The sequence below is a fragment of the Coturnix japonica genome, unplaced genomic scaffold, assembly GCF_001577835.2.
Source record: "Coturnix japonica isolate 7356 unplaced genomic scaffold, Coturnix japonica 2.1 chrUnrandom487, whole genome shotgun sequence".
In the NCBI taxonomy this organism is placed as follows: domain Eukaryota; kingdom Metazoa; phylum Chordata; class Aves; order Galliformes; family Phasianidae; genus Coturnix; species Coturnix japonica.
In genome coordinates this window covers 143,229-155,229 of record NW_015439882.1, presented here as the reverse complement: position 1 = coordinate 155,229, position 12,001 = coordinate 143,229, and the positions used below count along the sequence as shown (strand labels likewise).

Sequence of the window (12,001 nt, the reverse complement as noted above, 5' to 3'; positions counted from 1 at the left end):
TTCTCCGTTGTGTTGTTGTTGAGAGGATCCCATTTGTACCCCCCCCAATATCACAACCCCCCCATTAAAGGCCGATATATTGCCCCCCCCATATATTACTCACCCCCCCCCCCCCCACTAGCAAAAGCTCCCCCTCCTCCCCACCCCCGGTGGGGGGGGGGGGGCACAAAGTGCCCCATTGTGCCCCCCCCCCACAAGGGAATTGTGGGGCATGTGCACTCAGCACAAACACACCCACACTGATGGTAAATGGGGGGGGGGCAACCAGGGGGTCCTATGGGAGGGTCCGGGGGGGACAGGACACCCCCCAACTGCAGCAATAGGGGAGGGCGGTGCAGCCCATGGGATTGTGAGGTGATTATGGGGCCATGGGGGCTTTGGATATGGGATATCAGGGCAATATGGGCAGTGGGCGACAAGTTGTGGGCCATCGGGATATGGGGCTATGGGGCCGTGGGGCTATGGGGATAGATTGGACATGGGGATATGGGGCCATAGGGATATGGGGCCATGGGATTCATGGGGCTATGGGCCGTGGGGCTGATGGGATATCATGGACATAGGGGATATGGGGCCGTGGGGATATGGGCTGTGAAGGTTATGGGGTATGGGGCCGTGGGCTATTGGGGGCCATGGGGTGATGGGTTGATAGGACTTTGGGTTATGGTCTATGGCGGCTATAGGGTTATGGGCTATAGAATTATGGGAACTATAGGGCTATGGGGCTATAGGGTTATGGGGCTGTGGCGGCTTATAGGTATATGGGGCTATTGGGTCTATTAGGGTTTAGGTCTATAGGGTTATGGGGCTATGGGGTTATGGCGGCAGTTAGGGTTATTGGGTCTATAGGGTTATGGGGCCTATGTGGTTATGGGCATAGGTTATTGGGTATATAGGGGTTATGGGCGTATGGGGGTTCATGGGGCGATAGGGTTATGGGTTCTATAGGGTTATGGGCGGGGGCTATTAGGGTTATGGGTCTATAGGGTTATAGGGTTTTTTTTTAAATTTTTTTTGGGGGGGGGCCTTAGGGTTATGGGCCTTAGGGTTATGGGGTTTATGGGGGCTATAGGGCTATGGGTTCTATAGGGTTATAGGGTTATAGTGTTATGGGTCTATAGGGTTATTGGGGGTTGGGGCTATAGGTTATGGGGTATGGGGGCATATAGGGTTATGGTTTATGGGCTATAGGTCTATGGCGTATGGGTTATGGGGTATATGGGGCTATAGGGTTATGGGTTTATGGGGCTATAGGGTTATGGGCTATAGGGCCGTCATACCTCAGTCGCTGTCGGGCGGCTGCCGGCCCCACAGCTCCGGGGGGGCGACCAGAAAAGGCTGCGGGGAGGGGCCAGCGCTCGGCAGCGGCCAGGTGGCGGCCCCGGAGCGGGGGCAGCGCTGGGGGGGGGGGAGGCACTAAAGGAAGATGGGAGGGCGGTTCAGCGGGCAGCACCCCCTCCATCCCCCAATCACACAGGGGACCCCAACCCCCCCCCCAGGACCCCCCAATCAATAACATCAGCCCCCCCCCCCTCCAGCTCCATAGGACCCCCCCAGCATTACCAGCATCCAAGACCCCCCTCCCAGGACGGACCCCCCCCCTCCAATCACCAACAGGAGCCCCCAGCCCCCCCCCAGGAACCCCCCCCATTCATCTCCAGCTCATAGGACCCCCCCCCAGCACTCCCCAAAAACCCCCCCACAGGTACCCCCCGCCATTCATCCCAGCATGATAAGACCCCCAAGACCCCCAGCACCAACAGGGACCCCCCCCCAGGACCACCCCTTTCATCATCCCCGCATATAGGACCGCCCCCCAGCACCTCAAACCCCCCCACACAGGACCCCCCTCTCCATCCCCAGCACCAAACAGCCCCCACCCCCAGGCAACCCAACGACCCCCCCCCCATCAATAACTCAACCCCCCCCCACTCCAGCTCCATAGGACCCCCCCCCCCGCATACCAGCATCCAAGGACCCCCCCCAGATCACCAACAGGGAGCCCCCAGCCCCCCCCCCAGGGAACCCCACCCCCCCAATTTGCATCCCCAGCATCATAGGACCCCCCCCAGCCACCCCAACCCCCCCGCCCCACAGGACCCCCCCCATCAATATCCCCAGCACCAACAAGCCCCCACCCCAGCAACCCCAACCCCCAGACTTCCCCCCCCCATATAGACCCCCCCCAGGCCCCCAGCACCAATAGGACCCCCCCAGCCCCCCCCAAGGACCCCAGCCCCCCCAGGACCCCCCGCACCCCCCTCCCCCAGACAAACCCCCCATTCATCCCCAGTGCCATAGGGACCCCTCCACCCCCCCCCAAAGGACCCCAGCACCAACTTAGGACCGCCCCCCACGCACCCCAACCCCCACAGGACCCGCCCCCCCCATTCATCCCAGTGCCATAGGAACCCCCCCCCCAGCACCCTAAGCCCCCCCAGGACCCCCCCCCAGCACCAATACGCCCCCAACTCCCAGCCACTTCAACCCCCCCAGGACCCCCAGCTCCCCCCCCCCCCATAGGGCACATTGGCTGACACAAGCGTTCCCCCCCCCCCGGCTGTGGGGGCACACAGAAGCCCTTCGGCCCCAAGGACAATGGGGCGACTTATGGCGGTGGGGAACAGGGTGTGGGGCGGAATGCAGCGCTGGCGCCTTCTATTGGGCGGGGGAGGGTAACCCATGGGTGGCCCCCCCCCCCACGGGTTGCAATAGCAGAGCCCCACAGTGCAGGACCCCCCCCCCCCAGACCCAAAGGAGCCCTCAAGCCCCATAGATTGACCCCATCAGTGTACCCCATAGGAATTCCCCCAGCCCATAGAAGCCCAGCCCCATAGAAGCCCCCCCCCAGCCCCATAAAACCATAGAAACCCGCAGCCCCACAGAACCCCTCCCGCCCTATAGAACCCCATAGAACTTCCTCAGCCCTATAGAACCCCATAGAACTCCCCCAGCCCTATGTATAACCCTATCTGAACCGCCCCAGCCTCATAGAGCTCCCGGTAGCCTCCAGTAGACACGCCCATGCAGAGCCCCCGATTCGCAGGCCCCCATAGAACCACTTAAGAACCCCCAGCCCCATAGACCCAGTAAGACCCCAAGAACCCATAGGAGGACCCACTCCAATAGGACCCCGCCAGTACGCATAGAGCCCGCACTTAGAGACCACATGAGAGGACGCCGCCAGTAAGAACCCGGGGCCACGATGGCACTCCCGAATGCCGACATAATTGGTGGAGACCCCAAGAACCCACAAGAGACACCCATAAAAAAGGACCCGATAGAACACCATAGACCTCATAGAAACCCCATAGACCCATAAACCCCCCCCAGCCCCATAGAACCCCATAGGACCCCATCGAGAAACCCCATAGAGACCCCATAGAACCCCATAGAAGACCCCATTAGAACCCCATAGAGACCCCAAGGACCCCATAGAGGACCCCATAGAACCCCATGAGGACCCATAGAGAACACCATAAGACCTCATTAGAACTCCATAGACCCCATAGAACCCCAAGCCAATAGAACCCCCCCCAGGCCCTATAGAACCCCATAGAACCCCCCAGCCCTAAAGAATCCCCCCCCAGCCCATAGAACTACCATATGAACTTTTCCTCAGCTCATTAAGAACCCCCCCAGCCCTATAGAACCCATAGAGCCCCCCAAGCCCCATAGAACCCCATAAGACTCCCCCAGCCCTATAGAACCCTATAGAATCCCCAGCCCCATAGGACCCCATAGAACCCCATAGGACCCCATAGGACCCCATAGAACCCCATAGAACCCCATAGAGACCCCCCAGCCCCATAGAACCCCATAGGACCCCATAGAACCCCATAGGACCCCATAGAACCCCCCAGCCCTATAGGGCTCCCCCTCCCCTCTAGGCCTATAGGACCCCCTCAGCCCTACAAGACCCCCTTCCAGCCCCATAGGACCCCAGCGTGCCCCCCCCGGGGGTTTCTCTGTCCTCCGGGTGCCGTTTTGGGGCCATTTCAGCGGATTTTGGGGCCATTTCAGCAGATTTTGGGGCCGTTTCGGCGTTTTTTGGGGCCGCTCCGTCGAATTTCGCCTCTGTGGAGATGCCGCCTTCAGCGCAGGCCCCGCCCCTCTCCCGGGCTCGGCCAATGGGAGCTCAGCGCTTTCCTCCCCGCAGCCAATAGGAGCGCGGCTCCCCGTTGCTAGGCAGCGAGGCGCGGCAACGCGCGCAAACACCGCCGGCGTTCAGCCAATGAGCTCGCAGCGCCCGCGGCTCCGCCAATAGGAGGCTGCGGCTGAGCCCTCGGGCCCGCCCCCCAGGCGACCTATCAGAGGCGCGCCGCTATGGCCCCTCCCCTCCATGAGAGCTCAGCCAATGGAAAGCGAGCCCTGACCCTCCGTGCTGATAGGCAGAGAGCACAGCCAATAGGAGTGGGAGAAGCGCGAGCCGCCTCTTGGAATCTCCACCAATCAGCGACCGCCTTACAGCCTCACCCCTTTCTCTCCCCCAATCAGCGCTCAGTTTACAAACCATCATCGAGCGGGAGCTCAGCGAGCGAGACCATCCCCTCCCTCAGTGAGGCGCGGACCAATAGAATCGCTCGTTACACCGTGTGTAGCGAACGCGAACCAATGGCGGCTCGCGTTGCAGCGCGGCGCGGGCCGGGGAGGGGAGGAGGAGGGCGATGGCGGCCATTTTGAGCCGTCCCCTCAGCGGAGCTCGATGGGCGCCGGGCGGCGGCGATGGACGTGAGGCGGTTACGGGTGAACGAGCTGAAGGAGGAGCTGGGGAGACGAGGGTTGGATACACGAGGCCTCAAAGCGGAACTGACCGAGCGGCTACAGGCGGCGTTGGAGGCGGAGGAGGCTCGGAGGGGACCCGGGGGGGAGCCGGCCTCGGATGGACACTGTAAGGTCCCTATAGGGCTTCGATCCGTGTAGGCCCGGCCCCATTGTTTCTATAGGACCCTGACCCCCGTATCTGTGCCCTATGTGTCCATGTCCCCCTGTAGGCCCAGCCCTATGGGGCCCTGACCCCATATCTGTGCCCTGTGTGTCCATGTCCCCCTTGTAGGCCTGGTCCTATAGGTCCCTATAGGGCCCTGACCCCCGTATCTGTGCCCTATGTGTCCGTGTACCCCCGGTAGTCCCGGCCTTATTGTCCCTATAGGACCCTGACCCCTATATCTGTGCACTATGTGTCCATGTCCCCCCTGTAGGCCCGGCCCTATAGGGCCCTGACCCCATATTTGTGCCCTATGTGTCCATACCCCCCTTGTAGGCCCGGCCCTATTGATCCTATAGGGCCCTGACCCCATATCTGTGCCCTATGTGTCCGTGTCCCCCTTGTAGGCCTGGTCCTATAGGTCCCTATAGGGCCCTGACCCCCGTATCTGTGCCCTATGTGTCCGTGTTCCCCCTGTAGGCCCAGCCCTATAGGGCCCTGACCCCTATATCTGTGCCCTATGTGTCCATATCCCCCTTGTAGGCCCGGCCCTATTGATCCTATAGGGCCCTGACCCCCATATCCATACCCTATGTGTCCGTGTTCCCCCTGTAGGCCCAGCCCTATAGGGCCCTGACCCCATATCTGTGCCCTATGTGTCCGTGTCCCCCTGTAGTCCCAGCCCTATTGATCCTATAGGGCCCTGAGCCCCATATATGTGCCCTATGTGTCCGTGTCCCCCTGTAGGCCCAGCCCTATTGATCCTATAGGGCCCTGACCCCCATATCCCTGCCCTATGTGTCCATGTCCCCCCTGTAAGCCCAGCCCTATTGATCCTATAGGGCCCTGACCCCCATATCCATACCCTATGTGTCCGTGTTCCCCCTGTAGGCCCAGCCCTATAGGGCCCTGACTCCTATATCTGTGCTCTATGTGTCCATGTCCCCCCTGTAGGCCCGTCCCTATAGGGCCCTGACCCCCATATCCGTACCCTGTGTGTCTGTGTCCCCTTTAATTCCCCTCTTTATTCCCTTTTGTGGGTCCACCTCTGTGTCCCCCCCATAGGGCTCTATGTCCCCCTCCATCCCCACAGGGCTCTGTGTCCCCCCCATAGAGCTCTGTGTCCCCCCATACTCTGTGGCTCATAAGCTTGCATCCCCCCCTTTACCCCCATAGGGCTCTGTGTGTCCTCTGTCCCACAGGGCTCTATCCCACCCCCCCAGCCCCCATTGCCAGCTATAACTGGATGTTTTTCGGGCCTCGTTTGGTGTTCTGTAATTAACCCTTATCCCCTTCCCCCCGCCCCCCCCCCCCAAAGATGGCCGGACAACAACAGTCACCCCACTGAGCCTCAGGGTTACCAGCATACGAGCACAAGCAAGGACAACGAACCCAGCTACGAGAGCGGCCATTAGACCCGAGCACCCCCCCCTGCACCCAGGTAGGGCCTGATATCACCTGGCAGCCCCCCCCTCAAAACCTTCCTTAAGCTGCCCCCCTCAAACCCTCCTTAAGCTGCCCCCCCCAAGCTGACAACTGCCCCCATCTTTATCCCCACAGACATGAAGTCAGAAGCTAAAACCCGAAGACCCCCTCCCCACCTACACCGTGCCCCCCCAACTATAACACCCCCCCCCACTACAATCTCCCCCCCCTCCCACCTACGGCGCCCCCCACCCCTACGGCCCCCCCCCTCTGCTATAGTGCCCCACCACCCACCTACAACGCACCCACCCCCCCTATACACTCCCCCCCCCCTACAAACGCGCCCCCCACCTACACCCCCCCACCTACAACGCCCTCCTCCCACCACCTACACCCCCACCTACAGCGCTCCCCCCCCTCCCTCTTACAACACCCGCCGTCCACCCCGCCCTTACAACGCTCCCCCCGCCCCATATGGGGCCCCCGACCCCTCGCAGCCCCGACCCCAACAGCCCCGTAAGCGGCCCTATGAGGAGCAACGGGGCCGGGGTTACTATGAGCACCGTGAGGATAAGAGGTGAGCTTTATCCCGCCCCCCCTTACCCCCCCCCCAAAGTGCCATAACCCCACGCTGAGCCCCCTCCCCACACTATAGGGGTCGGTCGCCGCAGCCGCCGGCTGAGGATGAAGAGGAGGATTTTGATGAGACTTTGGTGGCTGTTGATACCTGTGAGTGCCCCATTGGGACCCAGGAACACCCCATAGGGCCCCAGGGACACCCTGTAGGGCCCCAGGGACACCCTATAGGGCCCCAGGGACACCCCATAGGGCCCCAGGAACACCCTATAGGGACCCAGGGATGCCCCATTGGGATTCAAGGACGCCCCATTGGGACCCAGGGACGCCCCATTGGGATTCAGGGACGCCCCATTGGGATTCAAGGACGCCCCATTGGGACCCAGGGAGGCCCCATTGGGATTCAGGGACGCCCCATAGGGACCCAGGGGTGCCCCATAGGGACCCAGGGACGCCCCATCGGGACCCAGGGATGCCCCATAGGGCTGTGGGAAGCTCCTGGCACCCCACTGCTCCCTTCTCTCCCTACAGATAACTGTGACCTGCACTTCAAGGTGGCCCGGGACCGTTACAGCGGGTACCCCCTGACCATCGAGGGCTTTGCCTACCTGTGGTCGGGTGCCAGAGCCACTTACGGTGCCCGGCAGGGCCGCGTGTGCTACGAGATGAAGGTGAGCCCCCACGTGGAGCTGAGACTGCATCAAATCGCAGCCCAAACCTTCCCTTCCCTTCTACTTCCACTTGTAGGTCAATGAGGAGATCTCGGTCAAACACCTCCCGGCCTCCGAGCCTGACCCACACGTGGTGCGGGTTGGGTGGTCGCTGGATTCCTGCAGCACCCAGCTGGGTAAGAACATGCATTTTGGGGGTAAAACGCCTCATTTTGGGGGCAAAACTCCTCATTTTGGGGGTAAAACTCCTCATTTTGGGGCAAAACTCCTCATTTTGGGGGCAAAACACCTCATTTTGGGGACAAAAAACCCTCGTTTTGACCCCATTTTGGCTCACTTGGCCTCTCTTTGTCCTTTCAGGTGAGGAACCTTTCTCTTACGGCTACGGCGGCACCGGTAAGAAGTCGACCAACTCCAAGTTTGAGAGCTATGGGGAAACCTTCGCCGAGAACGACGTCATTGCCTGCCTGGTTGTGAGTCCATCATCTCCTATGGGTCCAGGAGGGCGTCCCGAGGTGCCGGGCCTTCACCCACCTCCATCTCACCCCACTGCAGGACTTTGAGTGCGGGGAGGAGGTGGAGATGTCCTTCATGAAGAATGGGAAGTGGTTGGGGGTGGCCTACAGGGTGCGGAAGGACGTGTTGGCCGGTAGAGCTCTATTCCCTCACGTCCTGGTGAAGAACTGCGCCATCGAGTTCAACTTTGGCCAAAGGGAGGACACTTATTTCTCCGTCCCACCCGGTTTCACCTTCATCCAACACCTCCCCGTGGCCGAGCGCGTCCGCGGCACCACCGGGCCCAAGAGCAAAGCTGAGTGTGAGGTGAGCTGAGGCCGGGATGGAGGTGGGGAGGGGGATTGTAGCAGTGTTGGGGTCCTGGCCATGATGGCGTCGCCTTCACCCAGCAGATCTTGATGATGGTTGGGCTGCCCGCTGCCGGGAAGACGACGTGGGCCGTCAAACACGCGGCCGCCAACCCATCCAAGAAGTACAACATCCTGGGGACTAACGCCATCATGGACAAGATGAGGGTAAGGGCTTGGAATTGGGTTGGAATTGGGTTGGAATTGGGTTGGAATTGGGTTGGAATCGGGGTTGGAATCGGGTTTGGAATCGGGTTGGAATTGGGTCGGAATCGGGTCGGAATCGGGTCGGAATCGGGTCGGAATCGGGTCGGAATCGGGTTGGAATTGGGTCGGAATCGGGGTTGGAATCGGGTTGGAATCGGGGTTGGAATCGGGGTTGGAATCGGTGTTGGAATCGGGTTGGAATCGGGTTGGAATCGGGGTTGGAATTGGGTTGGAATCGGGTTGGAATTGGGTTGGAATCGGGTTGGAATCGGGGTTGGAATCGGTGTTGGAATCGGGGTTGGAATCGGGTTGGAATCGGGGTTGGAATCGGGGTTGGAATTGGGTTGGAATCGGGTTGGAATCGGGTTGGAATCGGGGTTGGAATCGGGTTGGAATCGGGGTTGGAATCGGTGTTGGAATCGGTGTTGGAATCGGGGTTGGAATCGGGGTTTGGAATCGGGTTTGGAATCGGGTTGGAATCGGGGTTGGAATCGGGTTGGAATCGGGGTTGGAATCGGGGTTGGAATCGGGGTTGGAATCGGGTTGGAATCGGGTTTGGAATCGGGTTGGAATCGGGTTGGAATCGGGTTGGAATCGGGTTGGAATTGGGTTGGAATTGGGTTGGAATCGGGTTGGAATTGGGTTGGAATTGGGTTGAGGGGCTCTTCTGATCTCGCTGATGTGGGGGAGTCTGATGGGTGGGGATGGGTTGATGGTTGGGTTTGATGGTCTCCAAGCTCCTTTCCAACCTCGTTGGGTTGGAAGATCTTTGAGGTCAATGAGTGAAGATGGGTCGATGGTTGGAATCAATGATCTCGGTACTTGTTTCCGATCTCATTGAGTTGGAAGTTGTCTGAGGCCATTGAATGGGGATGGGTTGATAGTTGGGTTTGCTGATCTTGGAGCTCCTTCCCAACCTCGTTGGGTTGGAAGACAATAAATGGGGATGGGTTGATGGTTGGAATCAATGATCTTGGTACTTCTTTCCAACCTTGTTGGGTTGGAAGATCTCTGAGGCCAATGAATGGGGATGGGTTGATGGTTGGAACCAATGACCTCAATGCTCCTTCCCAACCTCTTTGAGTTGGAAGAGCTCTGATGTCAATGGGGACGGGTTGATGGTTGGGTTTGCTGATCTTAGAGCTCCTTCCCAACCTTGTTGGGTTGGAAGAGCTCTGAAGACAATAAATGGGGATGGGCTGATGGTTGGAATCAATGATCTTGGTACTTCTTTCCAACCTCGTTGAATTGGAAGATCTCTGATGTTAATGGGGATGGGTTGATAGTTGGGTTTGCTGACCTTAGAGCTCCTTCCCAACCTCGTTGGGTTGGAAGGTGTTTGAGGCCAGTGAGTAGGGACTTGTTGATGGTTGGAGTCGATGATCTTGATACTCCTTTCCAACTTCATTGGGTCGGAAGATCTGTAAGGCCAGTGAATGGGGATGGGCTGATGGTTGGATTCAATGATCTCGGGTGCTCCTTCCCAACCTTGTTGGGTTGGAAGAGCTCTGATGTCAATGGGGACGGGTTGACGGTTGGGTTTGCTGATCTTAGAGCTCCTTCCCAACCTTGTTGGGTTGGAAGAGCTCTGATGTCAATGGGGATGGGTTGACGGTTGGGTTTGCTGATCTTAGAGCTCCTTCCCAACCTCGTTGGGTTAGAAGATCTGAGGCCAACGAATGGGTTGACAGTTGGGTTTGCTGACCTCGTTGCTCTTCCCTTTCCCTATTCATCCCATTATTGCTCTGTAGGTGATGGGTCTCCGCCGCCAACGCAACTACGCGGGTCGCTGGGACGTTCTGATCCAGCAGGCCACGCAGTGCCTCAACCGCCTGATCCAGATCGCGGCCCGCAAGAAACGCAACTACATCCTGGACCAGGTCAGGAGCCTTTGGGTACCCCCTGGTGGGGGGGATACAGCTGGGGTGGGCCTCGTATTACAACCCCCCTCCCCATTATTCCAGACCAACGTTTACGGCTCGGCCCAGAGGAGGAAAATGAGACCCTTCGAGGGCTTCCAGCGTAGGGCTGTCGTCATCTGCCCCACTGACCAGGACCTGAGGGAGCGGACCATCAGGAGGACGGATGAGGAAGGGAAGGACGTCCCCGACCACGCGGTGCTGGAGATGAAAGGTGGGGGGGGGGCTGCTATAAGGGGGGGGGATGGAAGGAAGGGGGGGGGTCATACAGAGCACTGAGACCCCCCAAAGTGTCTCCTGTCCCTGTGTAGTGCTGCTCTATTGAGGGGTGGGCATTGCATTGAGACCCCCAAACTGCCACTTCTAGGGGCAAAAACACAGAGGGAGCAGCAGACCCCACTGTGTGCCCCCCCCCCAAGTAACTTTATGGGGTGACCCCCCCCAAACTGCCGTTTTTTTTGCCCTTTTTTGAGTCATTTCTTTGCTTTATTATGGGGGGGGAGCACACGATGGAAGCCCCAAACCTTTGCTTCTCCCCTTTCTGCTTCACCTTAAGGGTCCAAATTAACAGCAAGACCCCCCCATCCCCCCCCAACTTCCCCACTCTCTTTAATTTTAGGCCTAAAAATCCCTTTTTTCATCACTTTCTCCCCCATTTTTCCCCCCCCATCCCACTTACAGCCAACTTCACTCTACCGGAACCGGGTGATTTCCTGGACTCGGTTCTATTTGTGGAACTTCAGAGGGAAGAAGCATCCGAATTAGTTCGACAATACAACGAGGAGGGGAGGAAAGCAGGACCCCCCCCCGATAAACGTTTCGACGGACGCCCCCCCCCATTCCGGCCACGAGGGGGCGCTGCAGGAGGAGGAGGAGGAGGATTCCAACGCTTCGATGGTCGAGGAGCTGGAGCTGCCCCCCCCCCACCACAAAGTGGGGGCAACCGGGGGGGCTTCCAGGGCCGAGGGGGTGGAGGAGCCGGGGGGGGCTTCCGTGGTGGAGGAGGGGGCGGAGGAGGAGGTGGAGGTAAGTGAGGACCCCCCCCCCCAATTATCCTTCCTGTGGGTGCTGGAGGGGGGGGGGGTGGGAGTATTGTCTCCTTGTCCCCTCTTTTTGGAGCTCAGTGGTCCTAGAGACCCCCCCCCAAAAAAAGAAAAGCCTCCTGTGTGTCCCTATGGGCCTTTTGGGGAGGGTTCCCCCCCCCTCAAATCACCAAGGAGATAAGGGGCTGCCAACCCCCCCCCCCAAGGCAACCAGGGGCTCTAACCCCCACCCAAAGGGGACCCAGGGCTGCCAACCCCCCCTACCCCCCCCCTCAATGGAGATAAGGGGCTGCCACCCCCCCCCAAAGGGGACCCTGGGCTCCAACCCCCCCCTTTAACCCCCCCTCCCCATTTTGCAGCCTACAACCGC

The 12,001-nt window shown here is 59.6% G+C and overlaps 1 protein-coding gene across 1 annotated transcript; it reads left to right on the top strand.

The window, feature by feature from the left end:
* Positions 1-4,631: 4,631 nt before the first annotated feature.
* Positions 4,632-12,001, top strand: HNRNPUL1 (heterogeneous nuclear ribonucleoprotein U like 1; the record flags this gene model as incomplete). Its single annotated transcript, XM_032441685.1, is given in 17 exon segments — positions 4,632-4,891; positions 6,246-6,248; positions 6,251-6,326; positions 6,328-6,368; positions 6,488-6,504; positions 6,506-6,593; positions 6,632-6,929; positions 7,008-7,081; positions 7,460-7,599; positions 7,676-7,775; positions 7,960-8,072; positions 8,155-8,421; positions 8,508-8,630; positions 10,421-10,549; positions 10,634-10,802; positions 11,270-11,614; positions 11,991-12,001. Coding segments are annotated over 17 exon segments (2,160 nt in total), but the record flags the coding sequence as incomplete, so codon positions are not given.